The 27,364-nt window shown below is 57.8% G+C and overlaps 1 protein-coding gene across 4 annotated transcripts in view; it reads left to right on the forward strand.

The window, feature by feature from the left end:
• The window catches only part of SLC39A11 (solute carrier family 39 member 11), a 142,835-nt gene that overhangs the window by 102,148 nt on the left and 13,323 nt on the right, over positions 1–27,364 (forward strand). For all 4 annotated transcript variants that reach the window (XM_036407644.2, XM_036407648.2, XM_036407645.2 and 1 more), the window contains one exon: positions 10,375–10,444. In XM_036407644.2, the coding sequence (XP_036263537.1) occupies positions 10,375–10,444 (70 nt within the window). The remainder of the gene's footprint in view (positions 1–10,374; positions 10,445–27,364) is intronic.

Below are 27,364 nucleotides of genomic sequence, written 5' to 3' on the forward strand. Positions count from 1 at the left end.
CGGCTAACGGGAGACGCTTGCTCCGTACAGGACTTTTTTTTTTTTTTTTTTTTTTAAATATTTTATTGATTTTTTTGTACAGAGAGGAAGGGAGAGAGATAGAGAGTTAGAAACATCGATGAGAGAGAGTCATCGATCAGCTGCCTCTTGCACACCCCCTACTGGGGATATGCCCGCAACCAAGGTACATGCCCTTGACCGGAATCGAACCCAGGACCTTCCAGTCCCCAGGCCGACGCTCCATCCAGTGAGCCAAACCGGTTTCGGCCGTACAGGACTTCTTAAAGTGAGCCTCCTGACTGTGGCCCCCGTGTGGCTGGCACCCTGGGAGTCCGTGGCTCCATCTGATTGACGATCATCTCACTTCCCTCCCCCAGGCTGTGCGACAGCCCTTATCTGGAAGCCTTGCTGTAAGAACATCCTCATTCTAGCTTTTACTCTGTCTCTAGCATTATCTTCCTAAAATGGCAAACACGCCTTTGAGGACCAGCCTACCAGTTGCCAAAACAAAATAGATGGGCACTAGGTGAGCAGCTGGTTTTGGAGCCGGGAGCCTGATATTATTCTTGTTGTGTCTGGACAGTGGGCGGCGATACAGTTCAAAGTCAGGGAGGAGGGTAGAAGGCTCGGGCAGCATACACACCGCTGGGTGACAGGACATTAGGGGTCCGAGGCCTCTGTGTCCCATGGGAGACGCCGGGACCACCCTCCAGCACGTGGGTTGGACTCGTAACAGGCACCTTAGTCCAGAACGCTACGTATCGCCAGCCTCTGCTCCTCACCCTCCTCTCTGTGAGAAAGAAAACCCACATGGAACGCAAAGAAGAGGGGTCTGGCTGCACCGGCCTCCTGGCAGCTGTGAGGTGGGGAAGCAGATGCCGCAGTGACAATGAGTCGGACATAAAATCGAAGACCATATGTCACTCATCCTGCCGCGGCTGTAATAAGCGGGCCAGATGGGGCGGCTGCCACGAGGCCCCGCACCCCCTCCCACCGCCAGCTGTCCGGGTCCCTCCTGCGCCGTGACCTCGTGCAGTAATAATGTTTCTGAGCTGACGACTCTGTGTCCCCGCTGCAGAAATTCCATGAAGGATGCAGGGAACTTGGCTTGCCCTGGAGAACAACTTCTATCAAAACAAAGGAAAACATCGCCCAGAGGGCGTGGTTCAGTGGCTGAGCATCACCTTGTGAACCAGGAGGTCCCAGGTTCCATTCCCGTCAAGGGCCCATGCCCGGAGTTGTGGGCTCAATCCCCAGTAGGGGGCGTGCAGGAGGCAGCCAACTCATTGATGTTCTGTTTCTCTCTCTTTCTCTTCCTTCCTCTCTGAAATCAATAAGAACATATAAAAAAAAGGGAGGGGGAGTGTCAGAGCTTCTGGACAGACTCTGAGCGATAGGGACAACCATGTTAATGAGGCTGGCTCTCCTGCGGGTGTGAGCACAGAGTGTGCGTCCTGCAGGGTGTGTGCGCTGACCTCGGTGGCCAGCTCTGAGGAGGTGGAACTGGCCTCCACGGCAGTGTGGCCGGCCTGATGGCCGCAACCAGGGCCAGCTGGCCAGGCTGAGAGCCCCGCTGCGTCTGCAGAGCTGTGTGGACACGGCCCTCGGCGTCTGAGTGTCATCTCTTCTGCCACCTGTCATTTGCAAGTGTGCGTTCCTGTCCCGCTATTTGTAATCACATCTCCCCAAGCAGGCGGCCTGCCCTGTGTATTTCCAGTTCTCTGACTAGCCTGGTCCGGGGAGACCCGGCAGCCCCGCGGAATCTGCTGGAACACAGGGCTCCGTGAGTGACAGATCCCCTAGAGCCTGGGGAAGGGCCGGGGCAGGGGTTCTGTGGCGACAGCCAGGGTTGTTCAGAAGTCAGCGCCGATACAAAGCATCGCACGCTCCTTAGCGCAAGAGCCTGGGCTAAAGCCTCAGCCGTCATTTCTAGCCCGTCTTTGGGGTGGGTGCTCCCATCACTGGTACCCAGAGAGGGCGTCCGCTTGTCCTTCAAGGCAGAGTGTGGCCTTGAGCTCAGGGCTGGGCGATTCCTATGTGGGGAGACCCGAGGGTCACCCACTGGCATGAGCAGGGACCTCGCAGCCGGCTCCCTGCAGCTGCCCAGGAAGGTACTGGGTTGGCCCCAGGTCGCCCTACAGGATGCGGGCCCTTGGGAAAAACTGTCTCCCCAGCTCTTCCTGCTGGGCTGGTTGGACCCCAGCTCAAAGTTGTACCTCGCCTAGTTGAGCCCCGGGCCTGGGCCCCAGTGCCTCCAGGAAGCAGCTAGAATCATCCTGACTGCCTTCCTCTTGGCCCATCCAAGGACCAGCTGAAGGATGCTGGCCAGGGGGGCACCTTGGCCGCCTGGAAACTGGGCTGCAAGGGGCTGGGCCTTGGGCAGAGCCCAGAACCACAGAAGGTGTCGGAGAGACCAAGGTGCTGTGGGGGTGTGCTCCACAGAGGAGGGTCTCGAGGCTAGGATGGAGCTGTTGAAAGAAAGGGGGCGAAGAGCAGGGCTGGGGTGAGGGGAGGAACGTACACAACATTAGGCAGAGTCAGTGGTTGCTGTGAGCCAGACTCCATTACTCCCTGGACGATGAATGCCTGACAGTTGGACAGGAATCAGAAAATGGTGCACCCAGCGTGAAATAGATAAAAGGGGGAGATGTTTCAGTGCGAGGCCTGGGGGAAGAGAGAGTGAGAGAGAGAGAGAGAGAGAGAGAGAGAGAGAGAGAGAGAGAGAGAGGAGAAGATGGTATTCTCTCAGCTCCAAGCCAACCTAGACTCGTGGGCCAGACCCTGCCTTCGGCTTAGAAAGAGGAAGAAAGCAGTCCAGCCTAAATGGCGAGGGTACAGGGCCAGATGCAGACAGCTGGGAGATGTTCAGACCGGGGACCGCTGTTTGCTGCTCATAGAAGCTTTTAGATTTTCTAAATGAAGGACCGGGGCCCGCAGAATGGCCTGTTGGTCCGCCAGCGATGGGGCCACTGCCTTGCTGATTGGATTCATAAGGTCAACTGACACCCCTCATTATGGCGATCGTGGGGGTCCCCGGCGAGGCATGACTTCACACTGGCCTGTTTACCTTTGTCTGGTGACAAGGGGTCTGAGCGGGATCGGGTCATTCCCGGGAGACGCAGCCTTAACCCGTTTAATGACAGGCTGCTCCGGAGCCGCCGTTTATGCAGAACGAGGAGCTATCACGGAAGAGCTGCTGTTTGGTTGCCTGGAAACGAGTGCTTTTACTACCCAGAGGCGTCCCCAAGCCCTTCTGGCGAGGCGAGGTGGGCTGCCAGCCGCACTCCCAAGTCATAAATTTCCTCGGAGTCAGGCACAGCGCGGGAGAGCACGAAGGTGGGGGTTTCGGTGGCGACCGTCCACCTGCAGACAGCCGAGCCCCCTGCAAAGGGCACGACCCCGCCCGGCCCCTCCTCCGCTCCGCTGCCCGTTACACAAGCACCTTGTTCGTCTGCGTCCCCAGGGGCCAGGCCGCCCCGCAGCGTGAGGACCGGCCAGGATCCAGGCCAGCGGCAGCCAGCAGTGACTCTGTGACGTCCTGCGACCGAAGACGCTCGGCCGCCCAGGGAGGCCCGTGGGAAGCCCATGGCTCTGGCTCCGGGTTGGCCCCACCGGCCCGTCCGGCCTTGCGAACGTCATCGCTTGCTCTTGGGCTAAACGTGTTAAGCACTCGTCCAGGCCGACGGGAGGTGGCGGTGCCTCCCCAGGCAGGCTCCACGGGAGGGCCCGGCCGCTGTGGGGAGGGTCAGCGGTGTGGCCTCCAGCCCCCGCCCCTCCTTGAAGAAACATCTCCCTTGTCCGTGGCCAACCCTGAGGCTCTCCGGGGTCCCAGGGCCCGTGGCGGTAACACGGCCCGGGTCCTGCTGCCGTGGTTCTGAGGGCTCAGGGCTCTGGTGCCAGGTCAGAACCGGTGCTCTCAGCTGCACAGCGGCGGCCAGGACGCCGTGGTATCCCACGTGGGTGACGGAGAAAGAGCCCCCCCCCACCCCCCCCCCCCATTTGGAAGGTGCATTCCGAAGCAGCGGGCAGCCCAGGGCTAAAGCCTGCCTCTCCGGACAGAGCAGCTGTGCCGGGGCCTCGGTCTCTGCCCAAGTCTCTGTGACACAAGAACACCTGTGCTTTTCCTCTCACCTCCTTCTTCTCTGTCTTCTGTTTGTTTTGTTCTGTTGATCCTCACCCGATGGTATTTTAGAGAGAGTGGAAGGGCGGGGAGAGACAGGGTGCCGGGAATGGAACCTGCAGCCGGAATCAAACCTGAGCCCCTTCAGGCCGAGGGCCGATGCTCTGCCCACTGAGCCAAACCGACTAGGGCCTTCTCTGTTCTTCTGCTCATTTCTTCTGTTCATCTCACTCATTGTTTCATTCACGCCTTCACCCAGCACGAGCCCGGCTCTGTGCCCTGACACCAGCAGGACATCAGTGCGGCTGAGGAACACCAGCCCCCATGCGGGAAGTGTGCGACTTGCCCACGCTTACCTTCTCTGTCTCTCCCTGAGCCGAGCCCCCACGAGAGTGGGCTGGTTCCCATCACTCCACCAGAGCCTCAGGCAGCATCTTCTCGAGCAGGGTCCGTCCTTCTACACATGGAGCCCAGAGCCACGGAGACGCAGGAGATCCCCAAGGCAAGGCTGTAGGGCTGTGGTCCCCTACCCGAGGCAGCTCGGAGACCTGGGACCAGGGGAGGCGGGGTGGTGGTGAGGAGTGTTGTCTATGAACTCAGAGGAAGAGGAAGGGCAGAGATGTGTGTCGTCGTGCTGAACCTGGGGCGCTGGTGACTGGAAGGTCCTGACCTTGGACGTGCTGGTGTGGGACCAATGAGTGTGAAGAGTGGGAACCCTGACAACTGCCCTCGCTGGACGGAGGCGTGGCAGCAGGCGCAGGTGGGAGTGAGGAGTAAAGTACCCCCCACTTCCAAGTGGCTGTTGCACCCAGTCCCGCTCAGCCGCCCGGAGGGGGGTCTGGCAGTGCAGGACCGCGGAGCCTGCCCCTCCCAGGGCCCAGGGCGCAGAGAGGAGGGTGTCCAGGCAACAGCTTTGCATCTCCACTGTGAGCCTGGCCAGGGGAGTGAATGATCGGGAGGAAGAAAGAAGTGTCTGGACACTCTTATTTCAACGAGAAGGGTAGGGAGGGGAGCGGGGGCGGGGGGCGTGAGGGAAGAAAGCACTCCCTGCAGGAGAAGGGTGCTGGATGGGAAGATAACCCCCCTTTTTTGGAGGGAGTGGGAGTGAGGGTGAGAGCAGGCTTTTGCCCGTTTTTTTGGTCCTCCCAGGCCTTTGACACGGTCTCCGTTCCTTTTTCTAATGACTAGTTTATTGCCTTTTTATTGTAAAATTAACACCATGTGAGATGTTACCTTTTCCCTGGTGGCTTGGCATCTGAGATAAAACTCACTCTCTCTGTAAATCACACATTGATTTTCCCCGCTTCTATCTCAATATATTGCAGTTGGCCTCAGCCGCGGCTGATGGACACATTACAGCTCTGTCTGGTTCCATTAGGAGTCCCGGTCCTGAGCTTTATTACCGATGCCATGTCTCGTCCCTGATCGTGTCTGCGGGGGGAACCAGCAGTGGCTGCCGGCACTTTAACGATAATCCATCCATCAAACATGGAGCCTCTCAGCCGGAGGCTCTGTCCTCCAGGCAAGGCTGGCTCTGGGACAGGGGAGCCTGCGGGGCTAGCTGTGGTCGGCTTCCCCGTCTCCTGCGCCAGGTCAGCTCCCATCAGTCAACGCCCGAGTGATGGCTCATGGTGCGTTGTGCTGGTTCCTCGAAATCCCGAAAGGCAGAAAGGATAGGGCTGTTTTTAGAATTCTTTTTTTTTAAAATATGTTTTTATTTATATTAATAGAATGATGATGGGAGAGGGGGGGGGAGAGAGAGAGAGAGAGAAAGAGAAATATCAATCACTTGTCTCTTGCATGTTCCCCGCTGGAGATGGAGCCTGGCATGTGCCCTCCCCAGGGATTAAACCGGTGATCTCCGGGTGCATGGGGCAGCACTCAACTCACTGAGCCACCCCAGCTGGGCTCAGGATTCTGTAAATGAGCAGCACATGGAAGCATGGAACAGTACCTGACATGGAGTGAATGCTACATGATATTGACTGTTATCTTCATCTTCACTAATTATAACTACGTTGTACATTTACGACGACCCCTGTTGGTTTACTCACATGCAGAGTATGGCCAAGAACGCCAGCCTGCCTCGGACATGTGGGGTCCGCACCTGTTTGCTATCAGCAGGGGTCAGTCCGCACTTAGGGAATGGATCCTGCGGACCGTGAGCTGTAAGGTCTGTAAGGCGCAGGTTGCCCCCAGGGCATTAGTTGGGTGTTCCGCTCTTGTGGCCAATGGGATGGCAAGTGAGCGCAGGGCCTCTGAGAGGCAGGAGCCAGGAAGGGATTCGATGTGCAAGAGATTTGCTCAGGGACGAGCCTGTTTGGATGTAGAGGAGGGAGCAGAGGTAGCAGGGAGAGCCTCCGCCTGCGGTGCAGACCTGGCACCTGCGAAAGGGAGGGGGTGGGAGGAGGGACCTCCCACCACAGCACAGTTCCTCTGAGAACGTTCGCTCAGGTTGGAGGGAGGTCCTGGTGCAGAAGGTGTTCTCCTGCGCTGGTTACCTTCCCCCCTCCCCCCATGCTCAGCCACTGGCTGGGAGCCCCTGGGCACAGAGGGTCATGGTGATGGGTCCCGCAGAGCAGCAGCCAGGACCACTCATTGCCATTGAAATGGCGGTCACAGCTCTTGGTGTCCTCGCTGAGGTTTCCTTGGGAGGAAGCAGGAGCCTGGGCATTCCTGGAGGTAGATGAGGGTGGATGGGGGTGGATGGGGGTGGATGGAGGTAGATGAGGGTGGATGGGGGTGGATGGGGGTGGATGGAGGTAGATGAGGGTGGATGGGGGTGGATGGGGGTGGGTGGAGGTAGATGAGGGTGGATGGGGGTGGATGAAGGTGGATAGGGGTGGATGGGGTGAGTGGGAGGAAGAGGGAGTTAGAGGTCAGATAAGGGGCTCTCCTGGATGGCTTGTGAGGCGCTGTCCAGCAGCCCCGGTGCTGAATTCCGATAGACAGCTAATTATGTGGGGAGCCAGCTGCTTCCTAGGAGGATTGGCCGCCCAGGAAAACACGGGACACATTTGCCGACATCCTTTGCCAGATTAGGAAAATGAGGCCAAGACAGAGGGAAACAGCTGACCCCACCTCCATCACCACCATCACCATTTCGCTCGTGGCCAGACCTGAGAACTCACCGCTGGTTTCCTGGCGAGTGGCCCATCTCAGGCACCTTGTGGGATGTGGTTGTTTTGTGCCTGGAGATCTGAGCACCTGGACTTGCACCCCAACTTCCTAAGGAATGTGCTGAGTGAGTTACTCAACAGCACACGAGGGTGGGCACCATGCTCCAGGTCATCGGGAATGGCCGAGGCGCTGAGAGCAGACCCCTGGCCGCTGTGCCCACCATTTTCACCGTAGCCTGCCTGTCTCATCTATACAGGGATTCTCCATGGAGATCAAGGGTTGGGGTGGTATCTGAGAAGAAAGCAGGCCTCTGCCTTATTTCTTTGGCGTTTTGTTACTCAAGAAGTTGATTTATTTTAAACTTTCCAATAATCTTAGATATGGTGTAAGTTTTTATGTTGAGAGCAGACACTCATGGCTGTCATTTACTTTTTATGTTTTGCTGCGCTGTATTTTCTAATGTGGTGAAATTGTGCGTCCTATAAAATGTGCCGCTGTAACCGGCGGTGGGGGAGCTGGGCCGACTGGTGTCCAGGGCTCTGTCTGTCCCGCGGAGACCGATGAAAAACTTCCCATGTTCTCTCTCCCAGCCCTGGGTCACGCTCTGAGTCAGACTTCTCTTTGCGGAATGGAAGCGGATAAAAAAAAAAAAATCTCTTATGGGAAAACCTCAGACACCAGGGTGAAGATAAAATTGACAGATACATCATTACCCGCTTAAAGAATAGCCGGCGTGCCGCGACCTGCTTCTATAAGTCTGTGTCTGCAGGGGAACATTGCTGGCCATTTCCCTGGAAGGGAAAGTGTCCCAGCCATGGCTGGTATAGTCCCCCAAGGTCTGGGGCTCAGTTCTCCATGTGCCGCACCCCAGTAGATGCACCTGACTCCCGGACACACGGCTCTTCGTGGAAGGTTTGCAGAGCATGTAGCTGATCCCCACGGCTACTCACGTCCTCTCAGGATGCAGATGGCAGGTGTGTAAGCGACTTTCACAGAGTTCAGGATCAGCCCACGCCTGTTCATGCTGGACAGGCCCAAAGCTGTGTGAGCATGTATATAAATCCCTGTGCTGGTACACGTTAAATAAGCGGAAAGGGTCGGTCCGAGAATCACCCTGGGTCCTATTGCTCCAGGCTGCACTACCATGTAGATTAAACCCCTAATTGGAGCAAAATCTCCAACAAAAGAGCCAACCAGCTGTTGTTCATGGGTTAGGGCAGCGTGTCAAACCCAAGGGCTCCCACAGGCCACGTTAACAAGGGTAAGTGGATGTGGGCCACAGAATAAAATAGCTTCCATTTTCTTCTTTTAAAAAAAAAAATATATATATATATATTTTATTGATTTTGTATAGAGAGGAAAAGAGAGAGATAGAAACATTGATGAGAGTCATTGATCAGCTGCCTCTTGCACACCCCCTACTGGAGATATGCCCGCAACCAAGGTACATGCCCTTGACCAGAATCGAACCCAGGACCCTTCGGTCCCCAAGCCGACGCTCTATCCATTGAGCCAAACCGGTTTCGGCAAATAGCTTCCATTTTCACAGGAATGTACGTTTATTCTATAGAGACATGCTGAATACAAATGGCTGAAATAAATGAGTCATGGTTAACATAAAACAATAGAACACTTTAATAAAGTTGATATTTTTCTTGAACATTAATGTACCAGACACCGAATAAAGGCACAAATTAATAAGCGTAATGCAAATAAACCTATCTTTCTTGTTCTCTGAAAGCGAAATATTTTCTGGTGCGCACACCAAACAACTCAGTCCAAGACTAACGACGTGGCCATGGGCTGTTACACATTCGCTGCTGTTCTTAGTGGGGAGAAATGATGCGTAAGGTGCATAAGGGAAATGAATGCAACACGATGATAGTAACCAACCATTCGTGAACATTGTAGTTCGTTATTAATATTTATGTACGGCAGGATGTTGTAAAAATTAAGTTACAAAATTTTTATGAAAACGTTTCTTGCGTACCGTTACATCGGCTGGCTCGCAAAAATATTTGTTCTGGCCCGTGAGTTTCACATGCTTGGTATATAGGGCAAGGGAGTTGGATCCCACAGATTTTTTCAAAGGGAGGGGATTGCCCTGCTTATGTCAGGTCAAAGCTTAGTGCCTCTCCAGTTTCTGACACCTCTCCCCGTGGCCCACCTCTGCCCTGGGGGAGGGGGCTGTGGTCTCTGCTGTGCTGAGAACTGTTGGTTTGTAAACACTGGATTTCCCCCCCACCCCACACCCCATCCTGAAGGTAGCAGGGGCCAGTGGGAAGCATCTCCGATGTCCTCTGACTGTATTCTCATGACTGTGAGCGTGGGCAGTGCCCAAGGCTCCGGGGTTGCAGGGACAGAGGCCTCCTCCTCCTCATGGAGAGGGTGCCCGCAACCCTTAGACCTGCCCAGCGCAGCCCCCCTTGAATCCGGCTCTCACCCCGTCCGGCTCCTCCCTGGGGCTCTCTTCTTGCCCACCCCTTTCTGAAGCTCGTCAGGTGCACTGGGCAAACCGGAGAATGTTGATCAGGTATCCACCCCCACCCCCTGGAGTCATGGCTCCTCCCCTTGCAGACGTTTCTGGACAAAAAGGGGAAGAACAGCCAGCTGTGGAGAGCACAGAGCCAGGCCTCAGACTCACAGCCCCCTAGGCTCTCCGAGCCCCGTCCCTGCCCTCGGACCCAGATCCGAAGGGGAGATGCTCACACAGTAGCTTTTGCCCTCCTCCCTCTTCACTACAAGGTCCCCCTTGGCCCCTGCGCCCTTGGCCTGGAGCCTGCCCCGCGCTGGTGACCCTGCTTCCTGTTGGATGGAGGTGGCGCTCCCCGTGGGTTCAAAAAGTGTCCTCACGTGCGTTCTACCCACCGGCCCCAGGCCCCTGGGATGGGCCCCGCTTCCCCATGGCCTCTGCCCTTCATCAGGAACCTGTTCCATGTTTGTCCCCGCCAGGATGATGGCGAGCTCGGCAGGCGCACAGGTTTCACTGGGCAGGACTCGGCACGTCGGCTTGTCCATCCCCATGCATCTCGCTGGACCCCAGTCACTGTGCCACGGGAGCGGACAGTGGGGGCAGCGAGCATGGGAGGGGGGAAGACCACCCCTAACCCCGCACGCTCTCCTGTCTGTTCCAGAGGGCCTCGCTGTGGGCGTCGGGTTCGGAGCGGTGGAGAAGACGGCTGCCGCCACCTTCGAGAGCGCCAGGTAGGTCTCCCCTGCTGCCCTGGCTCCCGGCCCCGCACCCCGAGCCGCTGAGGGGCACCCTGAGCCGCTGAGGGGCGTTCCCAGCCGCTCCACGAAGCCCCAGACGCGTGCGCCATGCGTCCTGGGTTGGAGGTTTCCATCCTCAGCTTCCTGTTCTGCCCATGGGACTTCCAGGGCGGTCCTCCCTGCACCGCCAGCTCCGGCCCTTAACCTGGCGCCCGAGGAGGAGACGGGAGTGGGAGGGCCCTTCAGCGTGGGGAAACGTGGTGCCTGTGGCGGTTTCCCAGCACCAGGCGTGGGGGATTGGGTTGGGGGGGAGCAGGAGTTAGGGTCCTTGTCCCGAGGCACGGCCTGTGATGTTGGCTTCTGTTAGAACGGGGTGAGCTTCAGCATCAGGCAGTGTCCGGGGGAGGGGGGCGGTGAGGAGCCACACCATTGTGCCCCGGGCACACCCGCTGCTCAGGCCGGGCTTCCAGTCGGTGGCACCTCACCTCCCGTGACATCGAGACATCAACGCCGATGTCCCTCTATCCCGTCGCCTGCACTTCCAGCCAGTCCTCCTAAACATTCCTGAACAAAGTAGCACAAAAGCCCCTCCACCCAGCCCCGCCCTTCCCTGACCAAGCAGGTGCTCCCTGAGTTACTTAAGCCCCCGGACCCTCCGGCCCCTCGATGGGGACGGGACAAGGACTGGCCTCCGTGTGTCAGCCTCACAGACCTGTTACACAGTGTCCCCGGGGCATTGTCATGCCATCACACGCCATCCCCATCATGTCACAGCCCTGACTGTCATCCTCCTCACTGTATCTGAGGAACTGGGGGTGTTGGGGGGCTCCCTGTAACGCAGGCGCAGACGGGGAGAGAGGTCTCCCCCAGGCAGTCCACCCCTCAGCCCATTTGCCTCACTTATAAGCCATGTCAGGCTGGTGATTTGTGCTCTTACTCTTGGTCAGTAAGATTGCTCTGCCCTCAGCTCAAGCTACAGGCCTGGGAGGATGGGGACTGCAGGGTAGAAGGGAGGGAGGGAAGGAGAGGGGGAGGGAGGAGGAATGTGAGAGGAGGTAGGTGGGAGGGGGAGGGGAGGGAAAGAAAGGAGAGGAAAGGAAGACAGACTTCCTTTCCAGCTGCTGGGGGAGGGGTGCAGAAACAAAGTCATCGGATGACTAAGCACGCGGTTCAGGAGAGACGATGGGTTTTACTTTGGACCGAGGAGGTGGTGCCCTCCGCCGCGAGCCGGGAAGGTTAAAAATAAAGGGACGGAGAAGGTGCCAGGTGAACGCTGATGCGGAGGAAGCAGGCATCGCAATTTTAGCATCAGACAGGCCAGATTTGGGGGCGGAAAGCCAGCCGCAGAGAACAGGTCAGTCCTCGCTGACGGAGACGGAACCGCGGCGGGGCTGACATAATGACACTGAGCGCCTAGCAACACGCTCCGACGGCTGGAGAGGGACCCTCGGAGCGGCAGGAAGACGCGGCGGGAAGCGCCTCCGTCAGGGGGGCCGAGAGCCGTGCCCCCCTCGCGCTCCGTCAGACTGACGGAAAACGAACACGATGTACCAAGGGGGGAACTGCCCTCCGTTTGCACACGTGTGCGTGCTTTCCAAATGGATCCGAGCAGCGAGCCCCAGAGGAAGTCAGAAGAGCCCCAGGCATGACGTGCCAGCCACCGTCTCTGATTTCCTGCGACAGAACTGAACGTGGATAACGTGAGATAGCCTGAACGAGTTGTCAGGGGGGCACCCTGCCCCTCAGGCACCCCCAGATCAGCGCAGCTTAAGCTTCAAGGGAGGGATTGAAACCAAGTCATCTGCGAAGCCAGTGGACCCCGGGCAAGCTCTCCCTTCTCCTCGGGGGTGCCTCATAGAGGGGGGGGTGTTTTATCAGGAGTGGGGGGCAGTCCGCTGGGGCAGTCACTGCTGAGGGCAGGTACTGGGTGAGCAGGGAGGCCCGAAGGCATTGCCAGAGCCCGTGTATAGACGTGTCACTGAAACGAAATTCCCACAGTGCCTTGTGGGAAGGAAGGTGGGAGGTGGGGGAGGGTTGGAATCGATGATGGGGCTGACTCGGGAAATGACAAAGCCCAAGAGATGATTTAGACGCTGACTCCCGTGGGGTAAATTGGGGGAGGAGAGGGACATGGGCCAGCTCGGAGAAGCTCAGCGGGAACGGTTACCACCACCCACGGTGTCTTAGCTCCATAGGAAATGGGTGTGAGGAGGGTGGGAACAGGAAGGACTGGAGGCAGGAAGAGGGTGTAAGCGCAGAATCTGCTGGTGGCCTTTGCCAGCTGGTTTTGTGCAGAAGGAGAAGGGAGAAGTTCGGGCATCTGGGTAACAAGGGCGATCTCGTGGCGCCATGGAAGGGCTGAGAGGAGAGGGCATAGACTTGTGTGGCTTTGGGAAAAGAAAAGGGCTGCCCAGCAGGTGCCTGGGCTCCACGTGGACCAACCAGCGGGGCTGGTTAGATGGTCCTGTTCGTTCCGGGGCCGTGGGCTGCCGTCGGCCCAGCACCATCTCTGTAAATGAAGTTTGTTAACACACAGCCACACCCATCATTTCCCCGTGGTCTGCAGCTCCCCAACCCCCTCTGTCCCCCGTGTGTGGCGATGGTCGAGTTGCATAACGGCCTCTCAAGGCTGGAGCTGGAGAGAGCTGGCCCTTTACAGAAAGTGCGTGGAGACCCCTAATCCGCGGATGCGGCTGGCAGCGTGAGCATTTCCTGCAAAATCCTTCTGTTTCCTGTGCCTCCGGAATCAGGAGGGGCTCCCTCACCTGTGGCATCAGACCCGCTCGCAAGAGAAGAGAAAAGTAGCCAGTACGTCCTCTAGGAAGAGGACAGACAGGCCCCTAACAGATGCTGTGTGTGTGTGTGTGTGTGTGTGTGTGTGTGTGTGTGTGTCTGCTGCCATCTAGTGGCCAGATGCTGTTATGTCACCTTTCTGGAGGCTTCTCCAACATCTTCCTCCTCCTCTCCCGCCACCTTCCTTCCTCATTAGAGAGCTTTCCTGAGGCCCTGGGTTCCCAAGACCACCGCCCCTGAGTGATGAAGGCTCTCAGCCAGCAAAGGGCAGCCGCAGTGCGCGGGGGACACAGCTTCCTTCTCTCTGGTCTGGGCCCTCGCATGCTCCTTTGGTCTCACTACAAAGAGCTGCTTCAGACCGCATGTCCCCGGGGAGTTGGCTGCTGCAGAGACATTTCCCTCCTGAAGGGTTGTTGCCCCCGGAGGACAAGTTTCCCAGGAAGGAAGTGTGCCCTCAGCTCTCGCTTGGCTCGGCGGTGGGCACAACCCACACCCACAGGGGAGGGCCAGGCCACTGGTGCCGAATCACCTGGCTTCACATGCCCCATGCCCGTTTAGGCTTTCACTGAGCGTTTGTGGTCCGTGGCCGTGCCCTGGCGCAGGCTGCGTGTCACCGAGGGGCTGCGACCGCGCCACGCGTGCCGCGGATAATCCACAAAGCACACCGCCACCGCACGCCAGGGCACGCATCCTGCCCAGGGCCCAGCCGGCGCATGCTCACCGGTAACAGACACTCCAGGAAGAGGGCCAGGTAGACCAGCCTGCATTTGGGCCCACAATAGCTCATTAGTTATGCGTGGGGACCTTAAAATACTTCTCTATTATATTTTTAAAAAATTGTCTTCAGAGAGGAAGGGAGAGGGAGAGAGGGATAGAAACATCGGTGGCGAGAGAGAATCCTTGAATGGCTGCCTCCCACTGGGGATCCAGCCCGCAACCTCGGGCATGTGCCCTGACCCGGGAGTCAGACCGTGACCTTGTGGTTTGTAGGTCAACGTTCAGCCACTGAGCCGCACCAGACGGGCATTGTATTTTATACTTTAAATTTTAAAGTGTGCATTTGCCTCCCAGATCCAAGAGCAAGTCAGACACATCCATTGGCCCGACTCAAAAACCAGTATGTATGTTAATATATTAACAGTCATTTAAGACAGCAGCCATTAGTCAACTAAGCAGCTGTTTGTTTAAAGACAGAGATAACAGCAGACACAGTTTGCTGGTCATTGGACCATGTTGGCCAGGGATGCGTGTTCCTGCACACATGAGACCTGTGGCCCCCTAGGTATCTCTGTGTCTAAAGAGACCCCGCTTTTGATTTGGTCCCGGTGTGCTTGTGAAAACAGGTTTGCACGTTGCATACGCGCAGACACGTTGAAGGGGAGACTTGTTGAAGGGGGGGACGGGCCTTAGAGAACTGAAATAAGATATTTTCTTTACTCTTTACTCAAGCATCTTGTAAGGAGCGAGCTGCCGTAGCTGCCTCCACGCCGCACTGAGGGCGCCCCCCGCACCTGCCTGCAGCAGGGACCAGTTCTCTGGCTTCTGGAGAGTTCTGGGGAGACTCCCTCAAGGCTGCCCATCTTGACTGCCTCCCTGCTCACTGAATTGGGTCTCACCCCTCCCCAGGGCAGCCAGAGTCCAGCCTGGTCTCCCTGGAGAGTGGCCTTGGGCCTGAGAAGTGAAAACCCCCCCTCCCCCCCCTCGTGGGGAGTCAGGGAGGTGCCTAACGGAGGAGGTCCTTTTCCACCCGGATCCCGCCACTCCCACGCCTTCCCCTGCAGAATAGCACACACACACACACACACACACACACACACTCTCTCCTCATCCGCCTTCCCCTGCCCCACCCGCCTGTCAGTCACTTTGGCAGGATTAGAAGTAAACTCTTGTGCTGTTGTTTATTTGCAATAGCAGATTGAGCTCTCAATTGTATTGTATGCAAAGAAGCCCTTCTCTCGAACCCATCAGACTACCTTGCTTGGGATTTAGTCTGTAGGCAGCTCCTCTGAAGTCTTTCCAGTCCTCCCACGCACCCGTGGCCTTCCCCTGCATCATTAAGGGAGGCAAACAGTGGTTGGCAGACAGCGCCCCCACGTGGCAGTTCTGTGTCATCGCTTGGTAGGTGACTTAGGATGAATGACAAAGGTAGGTGCAGAAGGCAGTGGAGACAGTGTGGGACTTACCCAGAAGTCATACCTGCAGGTGCTCAGGACTGTGCATGTGTGTACACTGAGTGGCCAGATTATTATGACGGTACATGAATTTGTGCATGGGTGGGGTCCGGCCAGCCTGGCCAGGGGGAGAGGAGGGGACATGAGCATTTGGCCGTCCTGCCTGTTGATCGAACTCCTGGTCGAGGGGACAATTTGCATATTAGCCTTTTATTATATAGGCTATACACTGAGTGACCAGATTATTATGCGTTCAGAGATCATCATAATCTGGCCACTCAGTGTATACAAGTTTGTAAAAACGCTCTGTGCGTTTTCAAAAGAGTAGCATCTTCCTGTTCCAGCTTTTTTGACCCCGGTGTTTCACCCATCACTGAATTCAGCACTTAACAGTGTCCATCACCATCTCATTTATCTCCCGGCGTCGGAGAAGAGCACAGAGCGGGAGGGCCCTGCAGAGAGGAGGGGCTGATGGGAAGCGGGCAGAGGAGGGGCAGGAAGCACTCTCCACCAGCAGAGGGACAGAGAGGCGTCGAGTCCTGCCTCCTCTGTATGGGGAACCCCGCCTCACCCCCTCTCCCCCGTCAGCCGCACAAGGGGGTGTTTATGCTGGGCCCCCACCTCCTCCGCCACGCTGTCCGGCCGCCCCCACCCAAGTCCCTGGCGACAGGGCCGGACATCTTGGCAGGGGACGCATCTCCGGAGGCACAAGGTGGCTCTGTTCAGCCGGAGCCGCAGGGGAGGCGAGGCCCCGCGGGCCCTGTGAGAGGGAGTGAGGCTCCCTCAGTGGCTTTCCCGGCGCTGGGGGCCGCACACGCCCTTCTCTCCCGGGTTCCATCGCTGCCCTCGCCACCCTCCTGCGCGGCTGTGACGGGCAGCGCACGGCAGGGAGCGCAGGCCCTGAGGAGCCCGGGCGTGGCCCCGGGGCTGGGGGTGTCTGCTTCGCGGGGAGCCAGGGAAGGCCGCTGGGCCGCTCCATGGGGTCGGGCAGGGAAAGCTGCCATTCAGGCTGTTTCCAGGCCTCGCTTTGGCCTCTGCCCCCCGGAGTCGGGGTTTACCTGAGGCTCCCTTCGACGCGTCGCCCGTGAATGGGCGAGATGCGAGGGCAGGGAGGGCCGATCTCCTGAGAGACGGGGTGGAGATGGTCCGGCGGCCATCTCCTGGGAAGCAGGTGGACGGACGGACAGGCCGGGTCATCGGGAGGGGAGAGGGCCAGAGCCAGAGCGGCCTGGGCTGCAGGTGGGGAAAGACGGGGCGGCTGGCCGAGCAGAAGCCCGGGTTTTTAGGACGAAGGTGTTGCGGTTGAATCACGCCCCCCCAGAAAGGCACGTGGGAGTCCTGACCCCGGCCCCTGGGCGGCAGGGTCTCCGCGGATGTAACCAGGAGGTGAGGTCGTGCTGGAGCAGGCGGGTCCTGCATCCCTGTGGCCAGTGTCCTGATGGGTCCAGGAGAACAGACACACAGGGGACAATGCCGTGTGACAGACACACGGACACACGGAGGGAGGGACCTCCCGCCCCGGCGGGACAGGCAGAGGTTGGAGGGCTGCCGGCTGCCCCCGGGAGCGGGCGGTGAGGTGGGGGCCTTCCCCGGAGCCCGCCCTCTGGCCCCCGGATGCTGGACTTCCAGCCTCCGGAACACTGAACTCAGCCTCTGTTGTGCCGGCCTCCCAGCTGGCGGTCCCTTGTTCCTGCGGCCACAGTGAACTCACAGTAAGGTCTCCAGCCTCCCCCTCTCCCCCCGCCCCCCCCCCCCCCGGCGTGGCTTCCTTCATCTCCCCCCACATGGACCCCGAGCCCTGAGCATCACTGTGGAATCCACCTTCTTTCCTATCCTGACACACGCTGTTTTCCCATCCTTTCATTTTGTATTTCAGGAGGAGGTGGAGGTTTTGTTGTTCCTTCTTCTCCCCTCCATACCCGCCTCCCCCCCCCCCCCCCCCCCCGTCGCTCTGTGTTCATTGCGGACCAAGCGGGAGAGAAGCCCTGGCTTCTCCTCCTCCCGCGGCCGCCTGCAGACGCCGGCCCGGGAGCCGCAGCGCTGTCCCGCGTCGGAGCCATTAAACTGTCCTAAGAAAGAGGCCTTTGTCACGGCGGCGGGCCCTCGGCCCCGAAACAGAGACAGATTGTGCCAGAAAACAAACAACCGAGGGGAAAAAAAAAAAAGCTTCAACCACACAATTCTTTGGGACTTCAGTCATCAGCCTCTCGCTTGTTCTTAAAAGACAAATTTCCTTTCTTCGGGGTAATTCCATCAGCCAGATCGTCAGGTTTCAATTCTGTGCAGAACCCGGGGCCCGGCCCTCCCGCACCAGCTGTGGCTGCACCTGCCCTCCCCCCCCCCCCCCCCCCCCGGTCCCTTTGCCTCATGCCCGCCAGCCTGCCAGCCCGTGGGCTAGGGAGTCGGAGGGCCCATGGGGCGCTCAGGGGCTGGCAGAGGGCTGAGTTACATACGTACTGCCGGCCCCTGAGCGCCCCGATTAAGGGAAGGGAGAAGCCCACCAGGCCATGTGACAAAGGCCTAAGCCTGTCAGCGGAAGGATTTTTATGACTTTGCTTCCACCGGGGGAGACCTCAGGGAGCCTCAGTTTTAGGCAGAAGACAAGAGGCAGTAAGTGTTCACGCACCTCAGACCGTGCCTGCCCGCCCAGGCCCCGCAGTCACGATGCCACCTGACCCAGCGTGGCCCTTGGGAACCGACAGCTGAGGCCCAGAGCCTTCTCGGCGAAGGGCCCTCAGCCCCCCTCTCAGCCAGCTGCTGCCCTCGACCGTCCTTTCCCGCATCGGGTTAACATCCCCAGCAGCTGCTCAGCTGGCCCGGGCAAGGCCCACGTCGCAGGCGGCGTGGGAGAGGGCCGGCAGAGATGATGGAGGGGGGGAGGGGACTATACCCGAGCCTGGGGTTGGGAGACCATGCACGAATGCCACCCCGGGCACGGCTGAGAACACAGCGCCCAGGTCTGCCCCTCCGACCTCAGGGTCAGGTCCCCGGGGCACGAGAACCACGGATCTGAAAGGAAAGTAGAGAAGAGGGATCCCCCACCCTGTTTCCGTGTCCCTTCTGGAGGGGATGAATGCTTCCCAAGCCCCTGGCTGTCTAGGTTGGGGGGAGGCACCCCTTTCATAATGTTCTGGGGTTTGCTGCGTATAAGTCTTCCGCCTCCTGGGCTTAATTTAGTCCATGCTGTGTGTGTGTGTGTGTGTGTGTGTTTTCAAATGCTATTACAAGTAGAGTTGTTTCCTTCATTTCCTTTTCGGATTGCTCATTGTTCGTATGTAGAAATGCAGTTGGTTTTTTGGGGGGTGGGAAGGTGGTCATATTTATCTTGTACCCTGAATCCTTGCTGAACTCATGTGTTAGCTCTAATAATTTCTTTTGTGGATTCCTTGGGGTTTTGTATGCAGAAACTCATGTTATCGTCAAAGAGTTTTGGTTTTAACTTCTTCCTTTCCAAACTAGACGCCACCTTTTACTTTTCACACCGAATTGTTGGTGGGAACCTCCAGTATAACAAGAGGAAGGCACCCTTGTCCCGTTCCTCATCTCAGGGGGGAGTCCTCGGCCTCTCACCGTCAGTAGGAGGCCGGAGGTTAGCTGTGAGCTTCTCATGGACGCTTCTTCCATCAGTCAGGCACGTTTCCCGCTGTTTCTGCTGATGGAGGGTGTTTCTGATGATGCATGCGTGTCCCTGTGGGTGTGGGTGTGGGTGTGGGTGTGGGTGTGGGTGTGCCAGGGGGGCTGACTGGGGATTTGTGTTCCTTATAAAGGAAAATGATAAGGTCTTAAGAGGTGCTTGAAGAAGTGTAGGTTTTTCTTCTGTCTTTCTCTTCCTTGATTCCTTACTGATTTCTGATCTACCCTGTAGCTGTATGTGTGTGTGTGTGTGTGCGTGTGCGTGCGCGCGCACAGGCATTCAGGACAGGCCTACACTTCCCACTGTAATCAATATCACAAAGTAGCCCTAGCTGGTTTGGCTCAGTGGATAGAGTATCGGTCTAGGGACTGAAGGGTCTCGGGTTCAATTCCAGGCAAGGGCACAGGCCCAGGTTGCAGGCTCGATCCCCACTAGGGGGTGTGCAGGAGGCTACTGATTAATGTTTCTCATCATTGATGTTTCTATCTACTCTCCCTCTGCCTTTCTCTCTGAAATCATATATACTTTTATATATATATATATATATATATATATATATATATATATATGTATATTCACACACACACACACACACACATATATATATATAATAAAATAGTCAATGATATGCTTTGCATCCTATTCTTTATGCTAATTCTTGGAAACATGGTGTGTATTTCCCATCGGTAGCCCATCTAGTTTGGATTTCCCACGTTGCAGGTGCTCAGTAGCCACGTGTGGCTCGCGGCTGCCCTGTCGGATAGCGTAGCTCTCAGGCAGCAGTGCCCAACCTCCCTGCACTTAGGAATCACCGGGAGCTTTAAGACACGCTGCCCAGGTCCTCCCTGCAGGGTCGCTGGGCCGGGCGGTCTCTGCAGGGACCATCGCACCTCTCAGGGTGAACAGCGCTGGTCTGCGGGCGTGTTCCCTCCCCTCCCGTGAGCCTCGCTGTAAACAGACATGAAGCAAGCTTGGGCCTGGGCCCTGGGTGGAGGGAAGCAGACACGGCGTGGCATTAGGTTCCGTCTGACAGGCAAGAGCCAACAAGCTGACGCGCTTGTCTTCTCCGGTCTATTTACCAACAGGCTCAGCAATGGTTTGTTTTCCCGCTGCCCTTTAAGCCTGCGATGTGTCTCTGGTTCTCCGGGATCTGAAGATAGTTTCAAAACACAGCAGCTTTAGCAAGATCCCCCTCCCCCACCCCTCACCTCGTGTCCCATTGGGAGCTCCCAAGGGGATCGAAAGGATTCCAGGGGGAACTTGGGTCCCGGGGATGGCAGGGGCCTGCGTGACAGGAGCCCAACCCCAGGGTGCCGTGACTTCTGCACACCTCGCCACAGGCGGACCCTCCTTCTCCGCAAATAGAAACCGGTCCAGGCAGACCGCGGGGATTCGGGTTTCCGGACGCGTCCAGAAAACGTTGTTTCGGGGAAGCGGACGGGTGAGGCCTGAGTAATTCAGTCCACAGGGAAACCAACAGGGTGGCGCCCCACCCCCGAGACCCAGGTGCCAGTCCCAGCCGCTCACGGACACCTGGGCCCCGGCTGCCGACTGCCTCCCACGGAGAGGGCACTCCCCCGGGCTGGCACGGGACCACAGAAAACCGCCGAGGGCTCATGAACTCAGGGCTGTGAGCTCAGGGAACAGACTGTGGAGAAGAGAATCATCGGGATACTTGCGTGATTTGTACTGCGTGCGGGGGGTTCCATTCAGGAATCGGTGAGGAAGTAACGGCCCAGGCCCAGGATTTCTGCCTGGCCCAGCCTTGGCCGCTGAGCCTGGAGCCCTCGGCCCGCCGGGAGGCCACACCTCGATGCTGACCCTCAGGTGAGGGAGAAGGGCCGACGTGCCCACTCTCACCCGCCGGGTCTGTCACCCAGGCCCCCACGTGGCGGGTGAGGCACAGTGTGACGGAATGCGCATCCGTGCGTCTCCACAGGGACTCACACGGGAGCACCTTCTGTGAACGGGCTGCGGTATTCGCAGGTGATCTGCTGTGCTCAGCGATACCATGTCCGGGAAGCCGGATCACACGGCCCACACTAGCCTGAAGTGCACATTCACCTCGGAGGTCAAGGCTCAGAGATAGGGCCCACCTTTTCCTCTCTCTGTTCCTGACGGGCACAGTGGCCTTTTGCAGCCGTTGTAATGAGATAGTCTTCATGTATAAACACGTGTAAGAAACAGAACCACAGTTCCTACTGTCCCAGGCTAAAAAGAGCTGAAGAGCCCAGGGAGCTGGCTTCAGGCACGGCTGGATCCAGAGGCCCAGATCCTCTCATCGGGCCTCTGCTTGCTTTCCCTCAGCTCTGCTGTCTTCAGTGTAGGCTCGATCCGCAGGTTCTCTGTGGCGGCACTGCAGCCGGCTCCGCGTTGACGGCTCCAGCTCTCTGCCCTCCCAGGTTCAAGCCCAACAGAGACAGGCCATCTCTTCTCCATTGCTCCGCTGGGGTGTGCTTAGACAAACGTATATCACATCCTCCCCCCTTGAGTCCCTTACTGGCTCAAGGGATGGAATTGCACCCATTGTCCAGAGTAAGGTCACAGCCCACACCCTGGAGCTCAGAATGCAGTCCCAGCCTTCTGAGGGTGAACACAGGTATCAGCCTGAACACTGCGACGGGGTTTCCTCCGCCTACGCCCCCCCCTTTCGCCCCACACCACCCATCAGGACACGACATGCAGCGCAGTTCACACAGCGGAGAGCAGCACAGGGCTTTGTCCCCGGCCCCTCGCTGGCCGTGTACCCAGCACGGGCCTCAGAGGCCAGCCTCGCCCTGGTCCCCGACCCCAGAGACCTGCAAAGCAGCTGTGTGCCCCGAGGTGCGGGGCGGGCCAGGCCCTCCCTGGAAATACCTTCCACTCTGGGGGGCGGCTGTGTTAGTGACGGACACGGACAAACAGGTCCCGGCTCGCACTTCTGAGGCTCCACTCCTCCCTCGTGCTCTGGGATTCCGGGAGGAACAGACTGGATGGAATCTCAGAGGCCAGCCCAGTACTGCCCCCCTTCTGCCCCCAAGTCCCAACCCCGGAGGTGCCCTCATGGATGAGGTAGCCCGGCCCGGTGTTCATATGGGGATAATGTCAGCGTTGGGGGCCAGGGACCCTGTCTGTCCTACCCGACCCCGTTCCCAGCAGCTGGGACAGCCTGTGATACAAACAGCATTTGCTGGATGGATGGATGGATGGATGGATGGATGAGAGGAGGGGGTTTGAAGCCATTGCCTCTCAGCCAGTCTTTCCTTTTACCATGGAACATTTTGTGCAGAAATACAGGAAGGAGAACGCTACTGCCATGAAAGGCATGTGCGCACCACCCAGCTCCAGGAATTACCCAGCCTAATGTTCCCTTCCTCCCTTCCTCCTTGCTTTCATTGTGGACTAGAGGCCTGATGCGTGAAATTCGTGCGAGAGTGGGTCTGCCTTCCCTCTGGCACCCGGGACCCGGGCTTCCCTTGCAGCTCGGCTTTGTCCAGAAGGATGTCTAATGAGCATATTATCCTTTTATTATTGTAGATCCTTGTAAACATACACACCAACAAGAGACAATTATCACAAACTCGTCATTGCCGGCTTCGACATTAGGAGCCCTGCTTACCCGACATGGGCACCCGGGGGTGGGGTCGGGGGGCAGGCCCAGGGCCACCTTTTAGAGGTGACCATGTCAGTGTATTTCTGAGCCGTTCAGAGAGACCAAAGGAACATCTTAGGATGACATTCAGCTTCTTTTCTGGAAAGATACCCAGAAAAATGTGTCTTTTCTTATTTTTTTCTTTTTAAAGAAAATGTTTTCATTGATGTCAGAGAGAAAGGGGGACAGAGGGGGGGAACATCAATGATGAGAAAGAATCATCATCGATCAACTGCCTCTTGCACACCCACACCGAGGATCGAGCTGCAGTTGGGTATGTGCCCTGACTGGGAATGGAACCGTGACCTCCTGGTTCAGAGGCCGATGCTCAACCACTGAGCCACATGGGTCAGGCTTTTCCTCCTGATCTGAGAGCAGCCCTCACCCCCAGCCTGTGCGCCCCGCACACAGACGTGGAGACGACGACGGGGATGTGTATACGTTTATGTACACACCCGCGCGCCCCTCCCGGCTCATTATCTGTGTTTATCTTATCAGGACACCACTGCCCAGGCCCACGGAGAACAAGGCTTTACTCTTTGCAGCCGGGCTTCTGTTCCCGGTCAGCAGTTCAGTTTATAAATCCGCTGTCCCGGGCGGAACCCCGTCTGAAAGGCAACATTGTCTCTGGACAAAGCTGCGCCTGTGATAAGGGCGCTGTGTGGCTCCCGTCTGCTAATAAACCGCGGGCCCGGGGTGGCGGCCGGGGCCTTGGCTGCCAGTGCCCCGTCTTCCCCCTCCATCCCGAGGGCCACGCAGAGGTCAAACCAGGCAGAAGGGTGTTTGCCGAGCCCCCGGGGTCGTGGGAAGGTGGGTTCTGCTCTGGGGCGCGTCTCCCTCCCTCACCCCCCACCCCCGTCCCCGTGTTCCTTCCAGGGAGAGCTTAGCCGAGGTGACCTGAGGGGGGTTCGCCCTGTGGGATAACTCGCTCATTGTTCCGGTCGCTCGGATTTGGGGGCCTCTCCCTGGCTCCCCTCACTCCCAACCTCACGCCGTGGGTCCTGCCTGGGAGCAGATTGAAGGGAGGCACCTCCATCCGGGGGGTGATCGGGGACGTTTTAGCCGTAAAGTGACACCTACCGAAGGGCTTGGCGACACCACAGCAGGCTGCGTGAAAGCTGATGCGATTGTTATCCGCAGAGAGGAACGAGAAAGCAGTGGGTGAAGTAGAGTGGGCACCCTGGGCGCAGTGGGCATTGCCAGCCTGGGCCAAGGTCCTAAGTCTAAGTCCTGCTGCAGTGCCCCTGGCCAGGTCCTAAGTCCTGTGCACGGAACGCATGGCCAGACCGTGTCTCTGAGGCTGTCGTCGTTCTACGCTTCGACATGTTTAAAGCGTGTACACAGTGCAGAACGCAGAGCAGGCCTCGCCGAGAGAAGGCCGTGATGACAGTCACCTTCCAGGTCCCGTGCAGCCTGGTTATCATGCCTAAAAGGCGAGCAGGCCTGTGTGGTGGGCTGGAAGGCCCCTGATGGGCGGTGGCAGTGGGTTAGAGGGAAGTGGAGGCGGAAATCAGAGACTTAGGGGCACTGCCCACTCCTCTAAGGAGGCGGGGTTTTATGTGATGCAGTGGGCACCCGTTGGAGGCTTCTAAACAAGACAGACGACGAGGCCAGGCCGGTGTGGCTCAGTGGTTGAGCACCGACCTATGAACCAGGAGGTCACGGTTTGATTCTCGGTCAGGGCACAGGCCCGTGTTGTGGGCTCCATCTCCAGTGGGGGCATGCAGGAGGCAGCTGATGGATGATTCTCTCTCATCATTGATGTTTCCTTCCCCCCCTTCTCTCCCCCCTCTTCTTTCCTCTCTGAAATCAATAAGAACATATTTTAAAAATTAACTTTACAAAATTATACAAGGAAGCTCAGCAGAAAGGGGAGCCGACCTGGGAGCCTGACCTTGGTGTAACCTTGCAGTGTCCCCTGCCCCCCAGCCCGGCCCTCCGATCGGAGAATGGGAATTAATAGCAGCCAGCTCCCGTCCTTCGGCTCACGGGGCAGGCACCTTGGCGACGGCGACTGTTTTGTGCTGTAGAAAGGTCGTCGGTGAGTGGGGCGTGGGGTGGGGGCAGATGGAAGGAAGAAGCAGAGGCCAAGCTCAGATCCAGGCGAGGGCCAGGTGCAGGCCTGAGCCCGTGCCCCTCCCATCCCGGAGCCCCCAGTGGACATGCCAGCGCCTCTGAGAGGCCCTGCCTCCCTCCCCTCCGCCCCACCCCGCCCCCACTGACTCTCATCCCACCAGCCAGCCTGTTTCCTAAATACATATACTTTGCTCTTGGCTTAATTAGTACGTGTCTCCCCTCGCAGACTCTCCGCCCCACACCAGGGTCTGTCTCGCCACGCCCGCCCGGCGTCCAGGTGTTACAGATGCCCACCCCCCTCTCTACGTGTGTCTTGTGGCTGCTTTTACAAATTACCCCAAACCGGGCGGCTTAAAACCACAGGGAAGATTCTCTCCCAGTTCTGGGGCCTGCAGTGCGACACTGAGGGAGAGTCCTTCCGCCTCTTCCCGCCTCGGTAGCCCCGAGCCTTATGGGCATCAGCAGCATAAGGCCCATCTGCCTCCATCGTCCCTGAGCCTCCTGCTCTGCCTGTCTCCTCTGTCCGTCCCGTGTAAGGACTCCCGTCATTGGCTGAGGAGCCCTCCGGGATAACAGGGGAGGGTGTCCTGTCCAGACCCCCAGTTACATCCGCAGAGACCCCTTTTCCAAATGAGGGCTCAGCGAGCCTCATCTTTCTCTCCAAAGAGCCAGATCGATGTTAGACTCTGTAGCAGCTGCTCAGCTCTGCCTTTGCAGCTCCGAAGCAGCCGTAAACAACGCCTGCCTGGCTGGGGGCCTGGGCTCCGGTAACTCTCTACCTGCCCGAACAGGACAGGGTGGGGGGGTCCGGCCACGGCCAGCTTGCCACGCCTGCTGCAGAGAGGGGAGCCACGGAGTGTTCTTGAGCAGGGGACTGTGTGCCCATCTCTGGGGAGATGACTGACACTGCGGGGGCAGCGCCAGGCCTGGCACAGGAGAGACCGGAGCCCCTTAGCTCAGGGTGGGGGGACAAGGGCCGCGGACTCTGCTGCTGAGTGTGGTTTTCCCGAGATAATGAGGTGTCTGCCCCCCCCTTCCCCCCCCCCGAAAGCAAGATGCTTGCTGCGCTGGGACCACCCAAGGCACGGACGGCTTATTGATCTGATTTTAAAATAGATAACATTTACAAGGCTCGCAAGCTCGTTCCCGGCCAAGGCCCACCTGGCATCGAGGCAGCTGACTGGGTAACGCGCTCTCTGCGGGCAGCTCTGCCAGGCTCCACGTCTGTTTTATTAGCGGGAGGAGGGGGCGAGGAGGAGGGGAGGATGGTCCCAGGCCAGAGCGGCTTAGGGGATGTGGGGCCTGGGGAGAGCCAGGTGCTCCCACATCCTCTTGGGCAGAGAGGACAGTGGGGGTGGGGTACCCCGGGGCGGGAAGGGGGGGGCGGGGAGAGGCGGCCCTGATCAGGGGGACACCTTTGAATGCTAACATTCCTGGTTTCCTTTTTGCTTCTCCCATTTTCATGGGTGGACTCTTGCTAATTCAACCTGGATCCAGATGTTGGCTTTATAGGAAGATGTTTGGCATCCGATAAAAGCCTCGGAATGCTGACGGGGTGGATATTCTCTAGAGCTGGGTGGCCCCCGAGTGGGTGTCCCACCAGCACTTCTGGGCCAACTGGTCTCGTCTGAGAAAGCAGAGCTCAGTGCAGGCCACGAGGTCCTTACACACACGCCTCTGCTGTGTGACAGCAGGACACACTCGGGCTCCGCGCCCTCTGGGACTCAGGTGGTCTTGGGGTTTACCCCAGCCTCCCAGAGCCTCTGTTTCTGCTCCTAAAAAGTGGAATGATCGTACCCCTTGGCAAAGACTCCGGAGGTTCAGCAACAGACTGTAGGGAGTATGTAGCTCAGCCTGAGCATATACTTGCTTAGTAAAAGGCAGTATTAAAAGTGTTTAAATATTTAAAAAGGTATTAAAATACTTTAAAAGGTATTAAAATGTATTTTAAAAGGTATAAATATTATTTTAAAAGGCATTAAAATATTTTAAAGGCATTATTAAGATACTCTTTAGTAAGGTATTATTACAATAGAATATTTTAAATATTTATGTAAATAAGAACAGCCAGGGTGGGGCAGAAGGAGGTTTCCAGCCGCGAGTACAGACAGGATAGAGCTTATTCTTGCGATGCTATTTATTAACTATCAATTATTTTCCACGCAAACAGCTGTGAGCCTCTGCTTCCCCTCCTGCACTTAGCCGTTTGTTCTCGGTGACAAGCTGCTGTCCTCTTGCCCGCATCCCCAGCGCTGCCTGCTGCCCCTTTCCCTCCTCACCCTCCACCCCACGGGCCGTGCCTGCCCCGCTCACAGCCTCAGACCGTCTCCCTCGGAGCTCGCGCCTTTCCTTTCCGTGGTGGGAGTGTGCAGCCAGGCGTGGCTCCCGTCTGTTTTGAATGTCATGCTTTTACCCCGGCTCTATTGGGTAGAAGGTGGCTCGCGTTTAGAGTGTCGTCGGAATCCCGGGTGGCCTGGGCGGAGGCCCCTGCGGTAGACGGGCTGACACAGTCAGGCCCCGGGTCCGAGGCCACAGCCCAGGGCGCCGGGGGCCCTGTTGGGCCCGGAGGGAAGGCCTAGGGGTCCCCTGGGCCACCGTCAGGCCGGGCT

This window comes from Pipistrellus kuhlii, unplaced genomic scaffold, assembly GCF_014108245.1.
Source record: "Pipistrellus kuhlii isolate mPipKuh1 unplaced genomic scaffold, mPipKuh1.p scaffold_m20_p_37, whole genome shotgun sequence".
Lineage (NCBI taxonomy): Eukaryota > Metazoa > Chordata > Mammalia > Chiroptera > Vespertilionidae > Pipistrellus > Pipistrellus kuhlii.